The sequence below is a fragment of the Staurois parvus genome, unplaced genomic scaffold (genome assembly GCF_062004578.1).
Source record: "Staurois parvus isolate SC_StPar_1 unplaced genomic scaffold, SC_StPar_1.0 ptg000450l, whole genome shotgun sequence".
In the NCBI taxonomy this organism is placed as follows: Eukaryota; Metazoa; Chordata; class Amphibia; order Anura; family Ranidae; genus Staurois; species Staurois parvus.
In genome coordinates this window covers 4,857,814-4,883,187 of record NW_028318246.1, presented here as the reverse complement: position 1 = coordinate 4,883,187, position 25,374 = coordinate 4,857,814, and the positions used below count along the sequence as shown (strand labels likewise).

The 25,374-nt window shown below is 45.7% G+C and overlaps 2 protein-coding genes across 2 annotated transcripts in view; one reads left to right on the top strand and one right to left on the bottom strand.

The window, feature by feature from the left end:
* Positions 1–12,067, bottom strand: part of WDR83 (WD repeat domain 83) — a 17,684-nt gene extending 5,617 nt beyond the window's left edge. Inside the window, exons 1-7 of the mRNA XM_089688704.1 lie at positions 11,931–12,067; positions 10,064–10,172; positions 8,784–8,904; positions 6,031–6,136; positions 3,612–3,660; positions 3,357–3,483; positions 2,275–2,342 (exon numbers count right to left, since the gene is read on the bottom strand). Of these exons, the coding sequence (XP_089544830.1) occupies positions 2,275–2,342; positions 3,357–3,483; positions 3,612–3,660; positions 6,031–6,136; positions 8,784–8,904; positions 10,064–10,166 (574 nt within the window). The 5' untranslated portion in view covers positions 10,167–10,172; positions 11,931–12,067. The remainder of the gene's footprint in view (positions 1–2,274; positions 2,343–3,356; positions 3,484–3,611; positions 3,661–6,030; positions 6,137–8,783; positions 8,905–10,063; positions 10,173–11,930) is intronic.
* On the top strand, positions 12,057–25,374 carry WDR83OS (WD repeat domain 83 opposite strand). Its single transcript, XM_089688706.1, has 4 exons — positions 12,057–12,189; positions 16,962–17,067; positions 21,665–21,762; positions 25,180–25,374. Exons 1-4 carry the CDS (start codon positions 12,140–12,142, stop codon positions 25,244–25,246), a joined length of 321 nt encoding a protein of 106 aa, XP_089544832.1. The 5' UTR covers positions 12,057–12,139; the 3' UTR covers positions 25,247–25,374.

The following is a 25,374-nucleotide window of genomic DNA, read 5'->3' as shown; positions in this document are numbered from 1 at the left end:
AATAATTACTCTATAATAATGAAACTATAGAGTACCTACAGAGTACCTATACACCGATAATGATCACACCGCACCGTGTATATATACACCAATAATGATCACACCGTGTATATATACACTGATAATAATCACACCGCGCCGTATAATGACACCGAGTATATATACGCCGATAATGATCACACCGCGCCGTATAATGACACCGAGTATATATACACCGATAATGATCACACCGCTCCGTATAATGACACCGAGTATATATATACACCGATAATGATCACACCGCGCCGTATAATGACACCGAGTATATATACACTGATAGTGATCACACCGCGCCGTATAATGACACCGAGTATATATACACCGATAATGATCACACCGCTCCGTATAATGACACCGAGTATATATATACACCGATAATGATCACACCGTGCCGTATAATGACACCGAGTATATATACACCGATAATGATCACACCGTGCCGTATATATACACCGATAGTGATCACACCGCGCCGTATAATGACACCGAGTATATATACACCGATAATGATCACACCGCACCGTATAATGACACCGAGTATATATACACCGATAATGATCACACCGCGCCGTATAATGACACCGAGTATATATACACCGATAATGATCACACCGCTCCGTATAATGACACCGAGTATATATACACCGATAATGATCACACCGCGCCGTATGATGACACCGAGTATATATACACCGATAATGATCACACCGCGCCGTATAATGACACCGAGTACATATACACCGATAATGATCACACCGTGCCGTATATATACACCGATAATGATCACACCGTGCCGTATATATACACCGATAGTGATCACACCGCTCCGTATAATGACACCGAGTATATATACACCGATAATGATCACACCGCGCCGTATGATGACACCGAGTATATATACACCGATAATGATCACACCGCGCCGTATGACGACACCGAGTATATATACACCGATAATGATCACACCGCGCCGTATAATGACACCGAGTATATATACACCGATAATGATCACACCGTATAATGACACCGAGTATATATACACCGATAATGATCACACCGCGCCGTATAATGACACCGAGTATATATACACCGATAATGATCACACCGTATAATGACACCGAGTATATATACACCGATAATGATCACACCGCGCCGTATAATGACACCGAGTATACATACACCGATAATGATCACACCGCGCCGTATAATGACACCGAGTATATATACACCGATAATGATCACACCGTATAATGACACCGAGTATATATACACCGATAATGATCACACCGTATAATGACACCGAGTATATATACACCGATAATGATCACACCGTATAATGACACCGAGTATATATACACCGATAATGATCACACCGCTCCGTATAATGACACCGAGTATATATACACCGATAATGATCACACCGCGCCGTATAATGACACCGAGTATATATACACCGATAATGATCACACCACTCCGTATAATGACACCGAGTATATATACACCGATAATGATCACACCGCCCCGTATAATGACACCGAGTATATATACACCGATAATGATCACACCGCGCCGTATAATGACACCGAGTATATATACACCGATAATGATCACACCGCGATGTGTAATGACACCGAGTATATATACACCGATAATGATCACACCGCGCCGTATAATGACACCGAGTGTATATATACACCGATAATGATCACACCGCGCCGTATGACGACACCGAGTATATATACACCGATAATGATCACACCGCGCCGTATAATGACACCGAGTATATATACACCGATAATGATCACACCGCGCCGTATAATGACACCGAGTGTATATATACACCGATAATGATCACACCGCGCCGTATAATGACACCGAGTATATATATACACCGATAATGATCACACCGTATAATGACACCGAGTATATATACACCGATAATGATCACACCGCGCCGTATAATGACACCGAGTATATATACACTGATAATGATCACACCGCGCCGTATAATGACACCGAGTATATATACACCGATAATGATCACACCGCTCCGTATAATGACACCAAGTATATATACACTGATAGTGATCACACCGCGCCGAATATACAGAAGTGAGGATTAATCTATAATGAGTTTATTTAAAAAATGTTGCAAAGTTGGCTGAACAAACAGAACATTTGGTGCTCCATGAATGAAAGAGATGGGATTATTAATCTGTATTGACAGGGACTTACTGCCAACATAATCCGCACACATCTCTCCTTTCCGAAGGTCGTAACGACGCAGGTGTCCATCTACAGATCTGAAGAAGACAAAGATAAGTCACTGAATGTCCTGGCTATGGACCACAGTGGGAATAAGATACAACTGGGACATACAGTATTTACAGCAGTAAATATGTGACCTGCAGAGTCAGACAGACTGGAGGGAGTATAATAGTAATGTGTAGACTGCCCATCTAACCACAGGGTAACAATGACAGAGGGAGCTATGTGATTCAAAGTCTGTCCCTCCGAAATAGACAGAAGGAGCTATGTGACATGAAGTCTGTCCTTTCCACCACGGGGTGACCCTGACAGGAAGTACAGTTAGTCCATATATATTGGGACACAGGCACAATTTTAGTTTTATTCAGGTATTTACCAAAACATCTTCAAGCTATAGTTCTATAATGGATATGGGCTGAAAGTGCACACTCTCAGGTTTCATTTGAGGGTATGTACATCCAAATGGAGGAAGGGTTTAGGAATTACAGCTCTTAAGAGTAGCCATCCCTCCTTTTTCAAGGGACCAAAAGTAATTGGACAATTGAATCAAAAGCTGTTTTATGGCCAGGTGTGGGCTACTCCTTCGTTATTTCTTCATCAATTAAGCAGGTAAAAGGTATGGAGTTGATTCTAAGTGTAGTAAAGTGTGTTCCTAAACCCTTCCTCCAATTTGGACATACATACCCTCAAATTAAACCTGAGAGTGTGCACTTTCAGCCAGGGGCGGACTGACAACTCATGGGGCCCTCAGCCAATAGGGGATCATGGGGCCCTGTGTCCTTGCCCAAACTCAAAAAATCCTATGAAAAAGGTACCAGGGGAATCTCATGTGGCCCCCTACTGACCCCGGGCCCTCGGGCAGTGCCCGAGTTTCCAAATGGTCAGTCCGATCCTGCTTTCAGCTCATATCCATTATATAACTATAGCTTGAATATGTTTTGGTCAATACGTGAAAAATCTAAAATTGTGCCTGTGTCCAAATATATATGGATCTAACTGTATGAGACAAAAAGTCCGTCCCAGTCCCAGGTTGACAAAAAAATACCCACCCTACAAGAATCTCATGATCAGACACTTTGACACTGGATATTCCATCTTTGGCGTCATCCAATATCTGAATGGCCTCTGGCTTGCGAGAGCGACAATCCCAGCATCTAATAGAAGAGTCTATGGAGCCTACAACAACAAAGGTATATATCAGACAAGCATTGTTTCAGGATGGGAAACAAACATGAGAAATAAAGCAATGTACTAATAGTCAGGATAGGGGACCTCACTGATCAGTATGTAGTGTTCACAAATACCTGATATGATCACTGTAGATTCCTCATTGAATTGCACACAGTTTACCTTCTACAAAAGAACAGTAAAGGGTTAGAGCATCAGGAAAACAAAATATAGAATATTAAAGAAAGGGTGCTAATGATCACCCAGAGGTGGCCATTGTGTAAGCTGAGGGACCAGCCAGAAGGTGGCAATCTGGGAAGGTGTGATTTTGTTGGCACTCCCTAGAGACAGCATATTCCTAGCTGAAGCACTTGCTAAACTCTACTGTGAACATGTGAAGATATAGAAGAAGATACGTGACACAGTCCCTATCTGATCATTTAAATAACTGCCTAATAAACCTCTTCTATCCAAGACAGATTCAATTTGGGCTCCCCCCTGTCCCCCAAATCTAGGCACGATGCAACAACTACTATCATTACATAGACACACACACATGATATTTTTTTTCACGGCCAATGATATATATATATTTCCTGGCTTCTCACATCCTCACTAACTCTGTAAACAAGCCCCGATGGGAAGAAACGCATCAGAGGGCGTAGACAGAATGGCGGCTGAGGCCACTCCTCAACATTAGACTCCTGGGGTCCATCCCTTCACTTGTATTGGCTGACACTGGAATGGCTTAGACTCGTGCTCCCCTCTTCTCATTTGCCGGTGGGGTGATCCTTTTCCTTCCATCCACAGCTTGCAGCGGCACCAGAAGGTATACTTTTCACAATGCAACAACTCTGCTGCAAGTTGGAGCTGAGACATGTCCCCACTGCATCTCACATGGGAAATGTCAATGACTTAATGACAGGTCCTGCACTGTTTAAAGTAGAACTATAGGCAAAATTGTTTTTTTTTTTTTCCATTTTGGATAGAGCAAAGGAGGGTTATACCCCTGCCGAATTTTTTTTTTCGCCCTCTGTGCCCCATTGGGGAGATTTCCCTTCACTTCCTGTCCCATAACCAAACAGGAAATGAGAGGATATCCCTGCCAATTAGTGGAATTTCTTGGGGACCCCCAGCTCATCAGAACTGTGTCCCCATTGGAAGCTTTCTCCCCTTTTCTGGGGACAAACTAAAATTTTCTTTTACTTTCAATGATAATGGTAAACAGGACAAATAGAGAGGGTGAATCTCCTTAATGGTGACACAGAAAGCAATAAAAACTGACAGTAATCCCTCTCCACTCTATTCAAAACTAAAAAAAAAAAAAAAAAAAGTTTTGCCTTTAGTTACACTTTATCTTAACAAGTTTGTAATCTGCAGACTATAACCCCCCTTGGGGGAGGCAGCAACCAGAAGGTGCCCAGACTACATTCAAACCTGCTTGCTGCATCTTTACCCTAGGTTCACACCTATGACCCTGATAAAGTTGTGGGGAATTAAACCTTTTAGGAGACAGTTACCCCTGGTTCACATCTATGCGGCTGTGCGGGCCGTGGTTTGCACAGGCACTAGAGCCCATTCATTTGAATGGACTCCCGTGCCTGTGACACACAGGGGAAGACGTCCCTGCACCACTTTGGAAAACGCAGCCCCCATGGGAAACTCGGTTCCCAGTACGGTTGCGTTTCCCAGTGTGGACGGCGTGCCATTAGAATTAATGGCACCCGCCTGCGGGTCCACAATCTCTCTGTGCGGCTGCACAGATTTTTGTGTGAATCCGCAGCGGCACCAACCACATAGAGGTGAACCGGGGGTTAGTGAGGGTTCCACCAAAGCAGGCCTTTCTTGGGAATGAATGAAAATAAATATAAAAAGAGCCCAAACTATATAGCACAGAAACTTCTCCGTGTGCAAAACTCAATCATAAAAATCTCACACGACCCACAAAATTACCTTCTTCCAGTGACAATGCATCTTCTAGTAAAGCAATATGTATTGGATGTGGTCATATGTGGTATTCATATGCGGTCATATGAAGACATGTACATAATGATCTTACTGATTAGCACTTGCAGGACTGGCGTCCCCAGTTCAAATCCTGGTCAAGGTACTATCTACTTGGCGTTTACATGTTCATCCATGAGTGGGTTTTTCCCCCCACACTCCAAAGACAGGTTGGTAAGATAATTAGTTCCTGTCCAGGGGCGGACTGACAACTCATGGGGCCCCCAGGCAATAGGGGATCATGGGGCCCCTGTGTCCTTGCCCAAACTCAAAAAAGCCTATGAAAAAGGTACCACGGGCATCTCATGGGGCCCCCTACTGACCCTGGGCCCTCGGGCAGTGCCTGAGATTCCAAATGGTCAGTCCGCCCCTGTTCCTGTCCAACTTGGCCCTAGCATGTGTGTGCCTGTATGTATACATGAGATGTAGGAAGCTTAGATTGTAAGCTCCTCGGCTGCAGGGACTGATGTGGACACACAGTATGTAAATGGTCGGCACTAAATAAATAGCTGTAATAACTGAATACTCTATATAGTTCTATACAATGCTTACCCCTGCGTGTCCACGAAACTTCCTGACCACAAGACCTTGTGCCACGTCCCAGAGGATCACGGTTTTGTCTGAACTGCATGAGCACAGCTGACTATTGTCACATGACCTGTAGACGAAACCCACAGTGGTTTAAACCAAATAATACAGTTAGAATGACATCACACAGTACAGTGGTGTAACAAATGGCCCTGAATACGGAAAAGGAACGGATCTCTTTAACCACTTCCCGTCTGGCCCACGTATATAAACGGCCAGACCGGAGTAGTACAGGAGCGGGTTGCCGTTCATAAACGGCGCCCACATTTTCAGCCTGTGCGCACTCCTTGGGAGCACGTGGCACCACGATCCGGTGCCCGCTGTGTCCGAACACCGATCACTGTACGGGACCTCTGTGCGAGGTCCTGATCATGTGATTACTGACTGGCCAATCAGTGGTCACTTAAACAGTAGTAAGCAAGATGTCACTTCTGACATCATTGCTTACTACGTGTGAAATATGTGAATGATCACAATAGCCTTGTACCATGTGACAAGCTGTGACCAATCACAGCTCACACAGTAGTTCTCAATGGCTGCAAGAATGCAACCAGAGAGAAGGAGAAATTATTGTTTTTACAGCCGTTATGGATGTAAAAGCAATCAGTGTAAAAAAAGAAAAGAAAAATCTTCATCACCCCCCACAAGTAGTACAGTGTCACTATGGGGACAACTTTGAACTACACAGGGTTGTCCCCTGTCTCCAGCCCTTTTTGTGCTAGCGACGAAACCAACCCCTGGCCTTGGCCTTTCAACACTCGGATGGGGTGGTAGGTATTTAGGTGGGGACTATACTAGAAAAGTTGGCATTATATGCTGATGACCTAATGCTTTTTTTAAATGACCCTGGGCCATCGTTCAATGTTGCACTAACTATTCTTGACCATTTTGCTGATCTGACAGGGATGCAAGTAGACTGGGGAAAAATCGCTCATCATGTCCATTGATTAACCACTTCCGGACCGGACACTTTCACCCCCTTCCTGTCCAGGCCAATTTTCAGCTTTCAGCGCTATCACACTTTGAAAGAAAATTGCGCGGTCATGCAACACTGTACCCATATGAATGTTTTAGCATTTTTTGAGACAGATAAAGCTTTATTTTGGTGGTATTTATTCACCACTGGGATTTTTATTTTTTTTGCTATATAAATGAAAAAGTCCAAAAATTTTGAAAAAAAGTGTTTTTCTTAAAAAATTTTGCAAATAAATAAACTTTCTTCATAAATCTTGGCCAAAATTTATTCAGTTATCTTTTTAGTAAAAACAAAAATAACCCAAATTAGTTTATAACCAAAAATGATAATTTTTTTAAACTTTTGTTTACATTTTTATATTATTTATGTTTTTTTTTTTTTTTTTTAAAAAACATACTGTCACCCTAGCAGTACAGTGTCACCATGGTGACACTGTACTACTTGTGGGGGGTTATGAAGATTTTTCTTTTTTTTTTTTACACTGATTGCTTTTACACCCATAAAGGCTGTAAAAGCATTCATTTCTCCTCTCTGGCTGCATTCTTGCAGCCATTGAGAAATACTGTGTGAGCTGTGATTGGTCACAGCTTGTCACATGGTACAAGGCTGTTGTGAATAGCCTACCATGTGACCTCTGTGATCATTCACAGATTTTACACGTAGTAAGCAATGATGTCAGAAGTGACATCTTGCTTACTACTCTGCATGTGATCACTGATCGGGACCTTGCACAGAGGTCCCGTACAACGATCGGTGTTCTACTGATCCTAGGAAGCGCACACAAGCAGGGGGCAGGGAGGCCGTTTATAAATGTAATGCAACGTGCAGAATTTTCGGAGGTGTTTAGAAAGTGGTAAAAACGCTTCCCAAACGCCTGTCTGCCGCTTGCTGACAAGGCTAGTGTGAACGTAGCCTTTCTGAGTCCGGGAGTTGGTTCTTCACATGATGATTTCCTCCTCCTTCCTATGCTGAGCAGCTGCGATGGTTTGGTTCTTAAGGTTTTTACCTGTGTACTATTTAAGTGTTGTCTATTATGTGTGCCGAGTCAGGGAATGCCCTTCGGCTCTGTTTTGTATTTCATTACAAAATACACTGAATAAAAGATTAAAAAAAAAAAAAAAAAGATATGCAAATTTTCTGATTACTAAGGTTTCGGTTTGGTCTTGGGTTCATCAGGTTCCAATCCAGAGAATCTCAACTCTAATTCTAGGAACCCTCAACAGAAAATGCAACTGTGCACATCTCAGGGATTATGGCACCAAAGCCGCTTTTCCTGGGCTGCAAAGCCTTTAATCCCTTGGATCGGCCCTTCTTTCTGTTACCTGGTGCTGGGATCAGAGCTCCCACACAAAACTACAGAACATAAATGGCATTGCAGGGTCTACCAGGAGCTGAATATAAACCAATATGGTCCTTTATAGCTTCCCGGGTAGAAGAAAAAAAAAAAAGACAATTTCTGTGCAGAATGCAGTGTTTACGAGTGTAGAAGGCCTCACTTATCTTTCTGATTATTTCATAGAAGTATACTGAAGGAAATCTGCTAATCAACTAGCCTGGAGGGGGAATGTGGGAAAAAGAAACTAATGGCCCCCATACAGCCCCTAGTCCCACCCTGTGAATGAACCTCACATCTAGGTATCTGGTGCCATGTAACACAATCTAGCATCCTGGAATACTAATCACATTTACAGAACATGTTAAAATCAGAACCATGCAGGTCAATGGTGAGAAACACACTTACCCTGCTGCATCCAGCACTTCATACCCATGACCGCTGTAGGTTTTCAGCATGGTTCCCTTATGTGGATTCCACAGCTTCAAGGACTTGTCACTACCACATGTCACACAGTAATTCCCATCCACTGAAAAAAATGAGGAATAGAGATATGTGACATGGGGTCTGTCTCTCCCACCACAGTATGATACAGAGGGGAGGAGCTATGTGACATGGGGTCTATCCCTCCAACCACAGGGTGACACCACCCAGGAGGAGCTATGTGACATGGGGTCTATCCCTCCAACCACAGGGTGACACCACCCAGGACGAGCTATGTGACATGGGGTCTATCCCTCCAACCACAGGGTGACACCACCCAGGAGGAGCTATGTGACATGGGGTCTATCCCTACAACCACAGGGTGACACCACCTAGGAGGAGCAATGTGACATGGAGTCTGTCCCTCCCACCACATTATGATACAGAAGGAAGGAGCTATGTGACGTGGGGTCTATCCCTCCAACCACAGGGTGACACAACCCAGGAGGAGCTATGTGACATGGGTTCTGTCCCTCCCACCAAAGAGTGACACAGAGAGGGGGAGCTGTCCCTCCCTCCCTCCATTGGGTGACACCACCCAGGAGGAGCAATGTGACATGGAGTCTGTCTCTCCCACTACAGTATGATACAGAGGGGAGGAGCTATGTGACCTGGGGTCTATCCCTACAACCACAGGGTGACACCACCTAGGAGGAGCTATGTGACATGGGGTCTGTCCCTCTCACCACAGTATGATATAGAGGGGAGGAGCTATGTGACCTGGGGTCTATCCCTACAACCAAAGGGTGACACCACCCAGGAGGAGCTATGTGACATGGAGTCTGTCCCTCCCACCACATTATGATACAGAAGGAAGGAGCTATGTGACCTGGGGTCTATCCCTCCAACCACAGGGTGACACATCCAACAAGGAGGAGCTATATGACATGGGTTCTGTCCCTCCCACCAAATAGTGACACAGAGAGGGGGGTCTGTCCCTCCCTCCATTGGGTGACACCACCCATGAGGAGCTATGTGACATGGATTCTGTCCCTCCCACCAAATAGTGACACAGAGAGGGGGGTCTGTCCCTCCCTCCACGGGATGACACCACCCATGAGGAGCAATGTGACATGGATTCTGTCCCTCCCACCATGGGGTGACACTACAAATGAGGAGCAATGTGCAATGGAGTCTGTCCCTCCCATAATGGCGGGACACACATGTAGATCCTTTATACACAGCCTGTGATGATCATTACTCACCATTGAACCGCACTGCTCTGACAGCTCCCTGGTTGCAGGACAGTTTGCGCTGGAGGTGCTGGGGAAGTTCTGGTTTCTTAGGTTTGGGGGCTGGATAGGCCATGATACCCTGAAATAACAGAAAAAAACTCTATAACCAAACTACAAACCCCCCCCCCCCCCCCACACACACACACACACACACACACACACACACACACACACACTTACTTATGACTCATTAAGAACATTGAAAGTGGGAGGGGGATTTACGAACCCTGGAGCAGCTGTGCATGGCAACCAAACAGCTTCTGGCTTTTATTTTCGAAGCTTCACAGAACAAGCTGAAAATAGAGGCTGATTGGTTGCCATGCACAGCTGCTCCTGTTCTGATAAAATGGAGACCGCACTGTCCACTGTTAAATCTTTCCTGTGAAGATTGGAAGTTCAGGGAAGTAGCACTGAGAGAGCAGGAACCAACAGCATTGAAAGTTGCAAACTGTAAGTGCTAGGGTAAGAATCTGAATAATTAGTTTACTGGGGAAATGTTTATTTTATTGTGTTACAGGTGTTAAGCTAAAAAAAAAAAAGAGAGAATTCACTACTACGCCATCTAATCCTAGGAACACAAATGTATTATGAGGATGAGGTGGCTGCATTTGTTTTCCTTTTTTCACCTTGTTGTCCTGTCCTAGGGTGATGATGCTCACTCACCGCACAGTATCTATGGAGGAGCAGCATTGCTATCCTTGGACAGGACTACAGAACACCTCCCCCTCTCATCTTGTGGCAGGAAGTGAGAATAAATCTAGCCAATGGGGACACAGGCAGCAGGAAATCACCTGCCGGCTGCTCCAACGCTTCATAAAGTTTTTGGCTGGCTTTATAGAAAAGATGGGCCCCCAGCTGTGATGGAGCTACAACTCCCAACATGCCCCAGTAGACTTCATCCAGCATGGCTTTTAGACTTCCACCATGCAAGGCCGCCCCGGTCTCTTTACCGGGACAGCTGCAGGGGACCCGGGTCTCTTTACCGGGACAGCTGCAGGGGCCCCCGGGTCTCTTTACCGGGACAGCTGCAGGGGCCCCCGGGTCTCTTTACCGGGACAGCTGCAGGGGCCCCCGGGTCTCTTTACCGGGACAGCTGCAGGGGCCCCCGGGTCTCTTTACCGGGACAGCTGCAGGGGCCCCCGGGTCTCTTTACCGGGACAGCTGCAGGGGCCCCCGGGTCTCTTTACCGGGACAGCTGCAGGGGCCCCCGGGTCTCTTTACCGGGACAGCTGCAGGGGCCCCCGGGTCTCTTTACCGGGACAGCTGCAGGGGCCCCCGGGTCTCTTTACCGGGACAGCTGCAGAGGCCCCCCCGTTTCTTTACTGGGACAGCTGCAGAGGCCCCCGGGTCTCTTTACCGGGAACGCTGCAGAGGCCCCTAGTCTCTTTACCGGGACTGCTGCAGGTGCACCCTGGTCTCTTTACCAGAACCAATGCAGAAGCCCCAGATCTCTTTACCGGGACAGCTGCAGGGGCCCCCGGGTCTCTTTACCGGGACAGCTGCAGGGGCCCCCGGGTCTCTTTACCGGGACAGCTGCAGGGGCCCCCCCGTTTCTTTACTGGGACAGCTGCAGGGGCCCCCCCGTTTCTTTACTGGGACAGCTGCAGAGGCCCCCGGTCTCTTTACCGGGAACGCTGCAGTGGCCCCTAGTCTCTTTACCGGGACTGCTGCAGGTGCACCCTGGTCTCTTTACCAGAACCAATGCAGAAGCCCCAGATCTCTTTACCAGGACTGCTGCAGGGGCCCCTGATCACTTTACCAGGACTGCTGCAGGGGCCCCTGATCACTTTACCAGGACTTTGCCAGTATCGCTGTAGGGGCTACCTAATCTCCTTACCTGCCCTGACGGGGGACCTGTAATCTGCAGACACTGAGCTGTAAGGATGATCAGGCAAACCACGTGACCCCCGGTGTACACAAAACCACGTGACGCTCTCTGGCGGTGCTTCCGGGTTTTTCGTCAGGTGACGGTGGTTTCCGGTGACGCCCCCTCTGCTGCCGGAAGTGGTGGGAAGAGCTGTAGGTTTGGATTAGGAGCTGGGAGAGATGACGGGGAACAGCGGCAGTGACCCGAGGAGGCCGGGGAAGGTACAGAGGTGAGAACCGGGGGGACCTGGGGGAGGGGTGTACACAGGACAGCCATGATATGGGGGAGGGGTCACCTCTATTCCTGGTGCTGGGAACTGTCATAGCAGGCCTTCCTGTTACCTCCAGCACAGGAGAAGGTAAGTATGGATGGAGACTTGGAGGTAGAGCCAGGCCCTCATCATTGGGCAGGTGGGGGGAGGGGGAAAGGTGACTGTTCTAAAAGCTCATTCACATAGGCTTTGCTCTTTGAAGAGTGATCCATGTTCTGATCGCTCTTCAGAGAGCATTTGTATCCCCTCCTCACTGCTTGCTATAACCCCCCAGCATTGTGCTGCAACCACCAGCCTTGTCTAGCTGGGTGACCCCATTCACAGGCTGCTGCCTCTGCCGCTATAGGGGAGAGTGGTTGGGGGGGGGGGGGGTGCTAAAAGCATGGCTTAGATGTGAGGGTTTACCACCCCCTCCAACTTCATAGGGCTTGTTTACATTAGCGGCTGGGGGCAGAGAGGGGCAGTAAAACCATGTGGTCGAGCCATGTTTTTACTACTCAACTGCTCCTTCTGTAGCTGGAAAGGCAGCAGCTGGGGGCAGGAATTCTACCAGACACTACCACCCACCAGATGTAGCGCGCCCTGAACCCTGCACTCTGGACGTAGCGCAATCCTGAACCCCGCACTCTGGACGTAGCGCAATCCTGAACCCTGCACTCTGGACGTAGCGCAATCCTGAACCCTGCACTCTGGACGTAGCGCAATCCTGAACCCTGCACTCTGGACGTAGCGCAATCCTGAACCCTGCACTCTGGACGTAGCGCAATCCTGAACCCTGCACTCTGGACGTAGCGCAATCCTGAACCCTGCACTCTGGACGTAGCGCAATCCTGAACCCTGCACTCTGGACGTAGCGCAATCCTGAACCCTGCACTCTGGACGTAGCGCAATCCTGAACCCTGCACTCTGGACGTAGCGCAATCCTGAACCCTGCACTCTGGACGTAGCGCAATCCTGAACCCTGCACTCTGGACGTAGCGCAATCCTGAACCCTGCACTCTGGACGTAGCGCAATCCTGAACCCTGCACTCTGGACGTAGCGCAATCCTGAACCCTGCACTCTGGACGTAGCGCAATCCTGAACCCTGCACTCTGGACGTAGCGCAATCCTGAACCCCGCACTCTGGACGTAGCGCAATCCTGAACCCCGCACTCTGGACGTAGCGCTCCCTGAACCCCGCACTCTGGACGTAGCGCTCCCTGAACCCCGCACTCTGGACGTAGCGCGCCCCGCACTCTGGACGTAGCGCGCCCCGCACTCTGGACGTAGCGCGCCCCGCACTCTGGACGTAGCGCGCCCCGCACTCTGGACGTAGCGCGCCCCGCACTCTGGACGTAGCGCGCCCCGCACTCTGGACGTAGCGCGCCCCGCACTCTGGACGTAGCGCGCCCCGCACTCTGGACGTAGCGCGCCCCGCACTCTGGACGTAGCGCGCCCCGCACTCTGGACGTAGCGCGCCCCGCACTCTGGACGTATTGCGCGCCCCGAGCCCCGCACTCTGGACGTAGCGCGCCCCGAGCCCCGCACTCTGGACGTAGCGCGCCCCGAGCCCCGCACTCTGTAGGTAGCGCGCCCCGAGCCCCGCACTCTGGACGTAGCGCGCCCCGAGCCCCGCACTCTGTAGGTAGCGCGCCCCGAGCCCCGCACTCTGTACGTAGTGCACTCGCATTGGCTGTCTGATTAGGCCCCACCCAGTGGCATGGAGAAAGTGCAGGGGGAGGCATTTTGGGAAAGTAGACGTTATTGATGGGACCCACGAGCAGGAGCATGCAGAGAGCTAGCAGGGACTTGGGAGCAAGTAGCCTGCAGTACAGGAGAAGTTGGGTGGAGAGAGCCTGCAGCAGAGAGTGCTGTGTACAAACCCAGGTGATACATAAGGAGTGTGCCAGTGTAGCTGTGCAGGGAAAACCAGCTGGAAGCAGCAGCAAAGTGTAGGGACACACAGAGGCACAGCAGCTCTCTGTACACGGCTAGTACACCCCGATTACCAACAGCTCAGCCCTGAATATGAAGAAGAGCCGTTCTGTAAGCAGCCTGACAGACTGACCTCCTTAGAAGCCACACATTGAAGCCCAAGTCCATGTTTACTATTTGGTTCACTAACAGATGTGCCTGCGGGGGGCGCTCTATATACTGTATATACACCACAATTTGTCACATCGTGGTAGGTGTGCTAGTTATTGTTTTCTGGGTACTCAAGGCTGAACCCCCCCAAGGAAAGAACATTTTCTATGGCCCTGAGTTAGGCTATAAGGAGGGGAGAGGGGGAGGTCCCCTTTAATGTTGGAGGAAATATGACAACATCTGTCCTCTGTGACAGGCTAAGAGGAATGAATATTTACAGAAATAGATTATTAATGACTTCCACTAGATTCTGGGTAGAGCGCGTCACACTTCAAGGATAGCTACTTTCCAGGTCGCCCACACAAAGCTCCAACGTCACATTTCGTATGCGTCTTTCAATGCTCTGATTATAGGTGCAGATAGGACGCCTGTTCTGTTTTCAAGGCAGCAGGGATTCACAATCTGCAGACGTTCCCTCCAGGGGTTGAAGTATGAACTTCCTATAGTGATCTCATCTGGATTAAGTGTTACCTTGTTAAACTTCTGCTCAGTTTTTTCCCTTTGTGTTTTTCCATTAACCTCCCTGGCGGTCTGATTATTTCAGATTTTTGGTGCTGAAAGTGGTACCATTATTTTGCATGGAAATATGTAGTTTTTTATTGTAGGCTGTAATTTTTAGGAATAACTCACGGAAATCTGTCCGAACAAGAGTCTAGTAAACATCCCGGGTATGATAAAACTTGAAACACGAAATCATAAATTATAATTTAATAAATAATCATAAAAAATAATATAATAATAATAAATTTAATTCAATAATATAATCAAACCAAAAACACTGAAATTTGAAATATAGCGCCAAGTTCATACATTGCTGAGCAAAGTCGCAAAATCGTTTTCAGTGTCTGATGATGAATTTCCCCCACGAATCATTATCACTCAATTCTGCAAGTGGTTCTGATTTACTATCGCTGTTCTCTAGCCGGTCTAAAACCGCTTTTTGGACGCCATGGACATTTCTCAGTTTCCAGGCAGAAAGAAGAGTAAAAATGCAGGCAGGGCGCCGGACAAAGCACTCGGGACAACTTGTATGTGAAATGGGTTGAAACAGCAATGTTTTACTATGAAAAATTTGTTTTGAAAAAAATGAAATTTTTTAAAATTTTCAAATTTCCCGCCGGCGGCGGCGCCCGTACATCCCGACTTCCCAGGGACCGGAACACAGAAGCCGGATGCTGGCATCGGCCGGAGGAGATGGCCGGGGACGCTGCAGGGGACACATCGCGGGAGCGAAGGACAAGGTAAGCTCTTCAGGGACTCCCTATGCAGCTCCGCATGGTAAGCCCAAGTGTAGCTCGGGGTTACCGCTTTTGGCACTGACATTTTACCCCGAGCTACACTCGGGAATACCGCCAGGGAGGTTAAAGGATAAGTTCACCTTTTGGACAAAAGTCATAAATCCACATTCTTTTGCAAAAAAAAAATGTGCATTTATTATTTTTGTTTAACCCCTTGCCTACTGCGCACTTTCACCCTCTTCCTGTCCAGGCCAATTTTCAGCTTTCAGTGCTCACACTTTGACAATTGCACGGTCATGCAACACTGTACTTCTTTGAAAATGTTATCATTTTTTGAGACAGAGCTTTCTTTTGTTGGTATTTAATCACCTCTGGGGTTTTTTTTTTATTTTTTGCTAAACAAACCAAAAACAACTGAAAAATGTTTTTTTCTCAGTTTCTGTTATAAAATTTTGTAAATAAGTAATTTTTCTCCTTCACTGATGTGCGCTAATGAGGCTGCAGTGGTGAGGAGGCACCGGTAGGTGGCACTGATGGGCATTGACAGGCATCACTGATGGGCACTGAAAGGCAGTACTCATATGCGGCACTGATCATCAGTGTACATGTCCCCTCTGAGGAATGCTGATTACCAGCTCTCCTCTGTCAGTATGACAGCTCGTGAGGAGAGAAATGCTGATAACCAGCATTTCCTTATTTACATGCGATCAGCTGTGATTGGACACAGCTGATCACATGACAGAGCCGATGTCATTGGCTCTTTCCGCTGATTGGCGATCTGCTGTGTCCCAGGGACACAGCGCACTACTGATCGCCGCACTGCGCCCCCGTCGACATGCACGCGCAGTTAGAGTGGGCGGGCGTCATGTGACATCCTCTCAGAATGAGGGAACCGCCGCCCATATCCGGTCTCCCCAGGGTCCTGGGGAGACCGGATATAGTGAATGCAGGGTCCTGGGGAGACCGGATATAGTGAATGCAGGGTCCGGGGGAGACCGGATATAGTGAATGCAGGGTCCTGGGGAGACCGGATATAGTGAATGCAGGGTCCGGGGCAGACCGGATATAGTGAATGCAGGGTCCGGGGCAGACCGGATATAGTGAATGCAGGGTCCGGGGCAGACCGGATATAGTGAATGCAGGGTCCGGGGCAGACCGGATATAGTGAATGCAGGGTCCGGGGCAGACCGGATATAGTGAATGCAGGGTCCGGGGCAGACCGGATATAGTGAATGCAGGGTCCGGGGCAGACCGGATATAGGGTTTGGTAACACTGTAAATGAGCCGTAGTAAACTGCAAAGATCATTGAATCCTTGTATATTGAGGTTGTGATAATCCTAATCAAAGAATTTATCTGTTTCCCCAGGTATAAACCTCCCACCACAGACAGCTCCCCCACCCTGGATGACCCAACCCCAGACTATATGAACCTCCTGGGCATGATCTTTAGTATGTGTGGCCTGATGCTGAAGGTAAGAAATGAATACAGCAAACATAGGACTTCCTTTTAAAGATTAATTCCAGACATGTTCTATTTTTACATAATTGCATTGATCCAGCTTGGTCCAATGTAACTATGTATATACCATACCTGACCCATGCCCCTGGAAGCTGGAAATCACTGATGTACACCCCACTACACCAGTGATAATGGTGATAATTCAGAGTTTCTGTGAGGTGTCTTGAGGCAAGTATTTATTTTGATGAGTTAAACATTTTTTTCAATCAGATCATCTTTATTAAACTTTTCTTTTCCATTTTCACAAGAAAACATACAAAAACATATACTTCACATTAACCAAACTTTTAGCTCCAGATATCTTAATATTTAAATATTTCATAGTCTGCATTCTATGCATATATATTTATCCACTTACTCAATTGCCCTCTTAAAACCCTATCCCTTCAAATGTCTGGAACTAAATTATATACAACAAATAGATAATAAGTGATTTTCCTATTTAAATACACCCTTTATTTAAGACTCTCTTAAAAACTAAACTGAGAGATTCTCCCAATTTTCCCAAAAATTCCATTTACTTATTAGTTAATTATTCAACTTTCTGAGTGCTCTATATCCTTTAATTCCTATATTATATCTGTGACCACTCCGTGTTTTCCATCCGCTAATTTCCATTTGCTTTAACCACTTGCCAACCACGTTCTAGCCGAATGACAGCTACAGCGCGGTTCTCCAGTCCTGGGAGGGCGTCATATGATGTTCTTCCAGAACGCGCCCTCGGCGATCTCCATGATGATGTGGTAAAAGGCCGATCACAGCGGCCTTTTACCACATGATCAGCTGTGTCCAATCACAGCAGATCATCGGTAAATGAAGTTGTCGGTTATCGGCTGCACTTTCCTTGCGCTGTCACAGCGTGAGAAAAGTACTGCTGATAACCGGCAATTGTCAGAGGAGGGATCGGCACTGATCATCAGGGCACTGATGAACAGTGCCACCCACAAGTGCCCAGCAGTGCCACCCACCTGTGCCCATCAGTGCCTAGTAGTGCCACCCACCTGTGCCCCCAGTCAGTACCCCCGATCAGTGCCCATCATTGTTGCATATCAGTGCCACCTATCAGTGCCCATTAGTGCTGCCTATCAGTGCAGCCTCATCAACGCACATCAGTGAAGGAGAAAAATTACCTGTTTGCAAAATTTTATAATAGAAACAAAGAAACTATTTTTTCAAATTTTTTGCTCTTTTTTTTGTTTATAGCGCAAAACATAAAACAGTGGCGATTAAACCCCACCAAAAGAATGCTCTCTTTGTGTGAAAAAAATTCTAAAAATGTCATATGGGCACAGTGTTGCATGACCGCACAATTGTCATTCAAAGTGCGACAGCGCTGAAAATTGGCCTGGGCAGGAAGGGGGTATAAGTGCCCGGTAGGCAAGTGGTTAATCCCTCAACTACTAGTGTACTGCCCTCAATATTATCTACCACAAGAAAAAAAAAGAAGCCTTATGTGCTTCACAACCTGTCCCTAATTGTACAAGAATTAATCCCGGTATTGCCAGCCAGTTACTCCACATTTTTGTAAATGTATCTGGGCAACCCCTATGCTGATGAACCATGTATTGTCTTTATAAGACTTCATTAACTGTTTTTACCCAAAGAGAGCGAGTTGGGGGAGCTGTGGAGATCCATTCCTGCGCTATCAATTTTTTTGCTATAAGTAGATGAATGATCGCCATGGAAGTCAGGGGAGTATATAGTTCTGTATCCAGCCACCCCAATACACATATCTTGGGTTCCATAGGAATGTTAACTCTAAACTCATTATTAATAGTGTCCAGTACACAAGCCCAGTATCTAACCAACTTAGGATCTCCACATCATATGTAGCGTCCCAATATCTCTGTCAAATCGTGGACATAGGGGGGTATCCCTCTTATGCCACTTAAAAAGTTTCTGGGGGGTTGTAATATGTGCGATGTAGAACGAACAATTGGGTAAGTCTCTGAGACGCAGAAAGGGATACCTGTTCTACATTATAAATAATATCAGACCACTCCTCATTATTCAGTAGGCCGATATCCATTTACCGATACGATCTACACCTCAGAAAATCTGATTTTGACCTTCTTTGCAACAATGCACTCCAGGACTTCTCCGGAGCCTCTCCCATCCTCTGGAACTCTCTACCACAGTATGTCTGGTCAGCCCTCACCCTGTCTACCTTTAGACGATCTTTGAAAACTCACTTATTCAGGGAAGCCTACCCCACCTCCACCTAAGAACTGTACTTGAATCACCTCCACCAGATCATCCCCCGCAGCTATCACCTTTTGTATCACCTCCCCCTTCTTTTAGACTGTAAGCTCCACGAGCCGGGCCCTCCTATTCCTTCTGTACTGAAATGTATTGTAATTGTATTGTCTCCCGTTATATTGTAAAGAGCTGCGCAAACTGTAGGCGCGTTATAAATTCTGTATAATAATAATAAATAATAAAAAAAGCCTGGTTACCTGTCCCCTCTTAGATGTCGCTGCTAGACTTTGGTTAATAATTGTGGGTGTTACTTAGACCCAAGGCATCTGTCTAGCCTGAGTGTGAATAGCATGCCTGAGTTGCAAGTATTGGAAAAAATGTTTGGTAGGCAGACCAAAATTCTCCTGCAAGGTCTGAAAATCTTTCAGATGTTGACCCTGATAAAGTTGTGGGGAATTAAACCTTTTAGGAGACAGTTACCCCCGGTTCACATCTATGCGGCCGTACGGGCCGTGTTTTGCATGAGCACGAGAGCCCATTCATTTGAATGGACTCCCATGCCCGTGACACGCAGGGAAAGAAGTCCCTGCACTTCTTTGGAAAATGCAGCCCGCACGGGAACCTCGGTTCCCAGTACGGTTGCATTTTCCGGTGCGGGCGGCGTGCCATTAGAACTAATGGCACCTGCCTGCGGGTCCGCAATTCTTTGTGCCGGTGGTGCGGCTGCACGGATTTTCGTGTGGATCCGCAGCGGCACCACCCGCACAGATGTGAACCTAGGGCTATGGAATCGGAAATGTTAGTTGCTTGGCTGTCATTCTGACCCTCTGAACTCAATAAATTGAGTTACTGGCCTAGAACAAGTATACAGATGAGGTCCTGTGACTTCTTTGATCTTCCTCATCTGCATATGTATTCCAGGTCAGTCACTCAGTGTATAGAGGCCAAGCAAGTGTTTTTTCTGAGGTCAGCTATGGCACCCTCTAAATATCTTAGAAATAAATCTAGAAATAATAAAACTATAATTACGGTATAAACTAACACTAATACCCTTTCACATAAAAGATCAAACTTTCACAATTGAAAGTGCAAATCAACACAAAATTCCAATATGTAAATAAATAACCCTAAGCATATATATACACATATAATGAACCCAAATCATCTAAAATGTATATCAAAAAAATCAAAAATATATACAATCCAAAATGAAAAAATGGAAGTCATTTGTATCCAAAAATCATATAAATAAAGTCACTCCAAAAAACTTTGTGTCCAAAATTATACAACTTATCGGATCCTTTGGTGCTGAGCCCCTCCAATGGCTCCCAAAAGGACAGAATGTACCTCAACAGAAAGAAAACTAATTAATTTATTAAGTTAATGCACTATCTGAGTTTTCTTTCTTTTGAGGTACATTCTGTCCTTTTGGGAGCCATTGGAGGGGCTCGGCACCAAAGGATCCGATAAGTTGTATAACTTTGGACACACAGTTTTTTGGAGTGACTTTATTTACACGATTTTTGGATACAAATGACTTCCATTTTTTCATTTTGGATTGTATATATTTTTGATTTTTTGATATACATTTTAGATGATTTGGGTTCATTATAGGTGTATATATATGCTTAGGGTTATTTATTTACATATTGGATTTTTGTGTAAATCTAGAAATAAGGACTATGCCACTGCTGATTAATTTTTGCAGATGCAAGGTTCAGGACTGTAATCCTTTGATTGTTTTAAGAGACCCCAGTATCACTGTCTGCATGCTTGCATGAGATCAATGGTTCAGTACATTTTCCCAGCAGGTGTAGAATGACTACCTTAGGGCTCTGTCTTTTAAAAAAGTCCGCTCCCATATTTTTCCCTGATTGGTTTATTTTTGGATGAAATGAACTTGTGATATGCAGAATTCAGTGTTGCTCATTTATCAATTATTATTCAATCCAGGTACTTCTATAGCGTCGTCAATTTATGCAGTGCTTTACATATATATTGTACATTCACATCAGTCCCTAACCCTCAAGGGGCGTACAATCTAAGGTCCCTAACTCACATTCATACATACACATACTAGGGACAATTTAGACAGGAGCCAATTAACCTACCAGCATGTCTTTGGAGCGTGGGAGGAAACCAGAATACCCAGAGGAAACCCACGCAGGCACAGGGAGAACATGCAAACTCCAGGCAGGAGGTGCCGTGGTTGGGATTCAAACCAACGACCCTAGTACTGCCAGGCAGAAGTGCTAACCATTTAGCCACTGTGCTGCCCAATATACGGTGCTGTAGTTCTTTCTCTATGCATGTTGATATTCCATAATTTATTGTCATTTTCTTTGTTACAGTTGAAGTGGTGTGCGTGGATTGCCGTATATTGCTCCTTTATCAGCTTTGCAAACTCTCGCAGCTCCGAAGACACCAAGCAAATGATGAGCAGCTTTATGTAAGTTGTCCAGATGCTGCACCTGCAGGGTGATCCCAGTCTGTCTCTATGATCATGATGACGATGTGTATCGAGGGGTTCTCTTCCTCGAAACTTCCATATGGAAAATCAGGGAGCAGTTATGATGGAAAGGGGGTGTCTTGTACATCTTCTGGTTGACTGTTTGGGGAACGGGTAGACCGTTCAGAGTTCCTTGGCCTTTCCTGGCATTATGATGCTTCAGCCTTGGAAAGCTGCTGAAGATAAAGGATACCCACAGGGAGAAGAATACAAGGGCTGCTGTTTGATCTCTTTTTCAAGGATGCTAGTTTCCTGAATGTCTCCAACATCTATACTGTGTCCCAATAAGAAAGGACTCCTGATTTGCCTATTTGTTCAAGGACTGTAACTTGCATTGAAGCCTTTAGGTCTGCATGGCAGGCAGGCAACTAGCATTTTAAAAGAGAGGTCAGCAAACATTTATTTATTTCAGGTACTTATATAACGCCGTCAATTTACGCAGCACTTTACATATATATTGTACATTCACAACAGTCCCTAACCCTCAAGGGGCGTACAATCTAAGGTCATAGCAAGGCTTCTAGGCCACTGCCAGGGGCCCTTGGTTGATGGGGGAGCTACTGTGGCACTTTAGCACACACAGCCACCAACACTCCCTGATATGTTAGAGGGGATTAAAAATAAAGAAAATCTGATTCCTATACACTGTGTGCAGAATAAAGACATCAAGAAATCATATTTTCCCCTGCTGTGTTTAGCATCATGTGCACAGGGTGACAACATGGTCTCTTTAGGCCATTTGTGAGCAGACTAGTTAACCACTTCCAGTCCGGACACTTTTTCCTGTCCAGGACAATTTTCAGCTTTCAGCGCTGTCGCACTTTGAATGACAATTGCACAGTCATGCAACACTGTACCCATATGAATTTTTTAGCATTTTTTTGAGACAGATAAAGCTTTATTTTAGTGGTATTTATTCACCACTGGGATTTTTATTTTTTTTGCTATGTAAATGAAAACGTCAATTTTAAAAAAAAATGTTTTTCTTGTAAAATTTTGCAAATAAATAATATTTCATCATAAATCTTGGCCAAAATTTCTTCCGTTTATCTTTTTAGTAGAAAAAAAAATTAACCCAAATTAGTTTATAACCAAAAATTATACTTTTTAAACATTTTTTTTTACATTATTATTTTATTTTTTTATATCATTATTTTTGGGTTTTATTTTTGTTTTTTTTTTGTTTTTTTTACATACTGTCACCCTAGCATCCTGCGGGGATGGTCGGCTTTCTTTACAACTTACCCTTTCGTGGAGTGGGTCTGGTGTCACCCCGTATAGGTTGCATGCTGGTGATCCCCGAAGGATGGATCGGATCTGCGGATTGGGGTGCATAATGGATCGGACTCTGATCCATCATGCTCTATCCGCAGATCCGATCCATCCTGCGGTGATCGTCGGAAGGGGTGTTACCATGTGACTGGCTGACACCAACCCTAGGGATGCCCCTGTGTGTATAGATGCTTTGGCCAAAATGTATTCCGTTCTCTTTTTAGTAAAAAAAAAAATTAACCCAAATTAGTTTATAACCAAAAATTATACTTTTTAAACATTTTTTTTTTTACATTTTTATTTTTTTATATCATTATTTATGGGTTTTATTTTTGTTTTGCTTTTTTTGTTTTTCTACATACTGTCACCCTAGCATCTTGTGGGGATCGTCGGCTTTCTTTACAACTTACCTTTTCGTGGAGTGGGTCCGTATAGGTTGCATGCTGAGGATCCCCGAATTATGGATCAGATCTGCGGATTGGGGTGCATAATGGATTGGACTCTGATCCATTATGCTCAATCCGCAGATCCGATCCATCCTGCTGGGGGTCGTCGGAAGGGGTGTCACCATGTGACCGGCTGACACCAACCCTAGGGATGCACCTGTGTATATAGATGCTTAGGCTTTTAAGCTCCAGTCCTGGATCATTACCGGATAGGACCATATAGCATATAGGCATTTTACATTGAACACACTCCCATAAGGGTTTGCACAAGAAATGCAAATAACAATTTCAAGAGACATTCATTTCTGTGTCTGTGATTCTCAATTTGCTAAATGCATGGAGGCACCTTGACCAAGCTTTATGGGTTTGTCGCCTTGCTAGTAGTGAGAAGCGTTTGTGTGCCTCCTCCGACTCATGAAGCTTACATTCTAATCTCTCTGCTTTTCACTACACTTACTGCTTTAACCTCCCTGGCGGTCTGATTATTTCAGATTTTTTTGTGCTGAAAGCGGTACCATTATTTTGCATGGAAATAAGTAGTTTTTTTTTATTGTAGGCCTGTAATATTTAGGAATAACTCACTGAAATCTGTCCGAACAAGAGTCTATTAAACATCCCGGGTATGATAAAATTTGAAACACGAAATCATAAATTATAATTTAATAAATAATCATAAAAAATAATATAATAATAATAAATTTAATTCAATAATATAATCAAACCGAAAACACTGAAATGTGAAATAGAGCGCCAAGTTCGCACATCACTGAGCAAAGTCGCAAAATCGTTTTCAGTGTCTGATGAGGAATTTCCCCCACGAATCATTATCACTCAATTCTGCAAGTGGTTCTGATTTACTATCGCTGTTCTCTAGCCGGTCTAAAACCGCTTTTGACCTAAAGGGACACTTTGTACGCCATGGACGTTTCTCAGTTTCCAGGCAGAAAGAACAGTAAAAATGCAGGCAGGGCGCAGGACAAAGCACTCGGGACAATATGTATGTGAAATGGGTTGAAACAGCAATGTTTTACTATGAAAAATGTGTTTTGAAAAAAATGACTTTTTTTTTTTAAATTTTCAAATTTCCCGCCGCCTCCGGCGCCCGTACGTCCCGACGTCACAGGGACCGGAACACAGGAGCCGGATGCCGGCATCGGCCGGAGGAGATGGCCGGGGATGCTGCAGGGGACACATCGTGGGAGCGAAGGACAAGGTAAGTGCTGCAGGGACTCCCTATGCAGCGCCGCATGGTAAGCCCGAGTGTAGCTCGGGGTTACCGCTTTTGGCACTGACATTTTACCCCGAGCTACACTCAGGAATACCACTAGGGAGGTTAAGAGCATGCAAAAGGTTTCTGTTTTTCTTGCAACTCACCATTGCTGGTTGCAAGTGGTAGAGACACCAGTCCACTTCCACTGTTATGCACAATGAATGCAACGCCACCTCTGCTTCTCAATGTAGGTAGTTATTTCAATAGAACGCTGTACTAATGAGGTACATCAGGCAACAGGTTTGGTCATCCCCAGCCTTTTTTCAATTCCACAGATATCTACATACTTTAGGTGATGCGCTGTTTGAATATACTTTGCATATGTTTTTTAAAAGTTTTAACCTTAAACCTCTTATTGCATTCTTGCAGGTTGTCCATCTCAGCAGTGGTCATGTCCTACCTACAGAACCCGCAGCCCATGTCTCCTCCGTGGTAACACCGGCCTTGTCCAGCTCAGGAGAAGTTGGTTCCTGCGGACCATGGAATTTTACAGAGACTCCTATTTCCCATTTCATCTCCTGTGCCTGGCAACTGTATGACTAAATAAAGATGGTTGATTTTTAA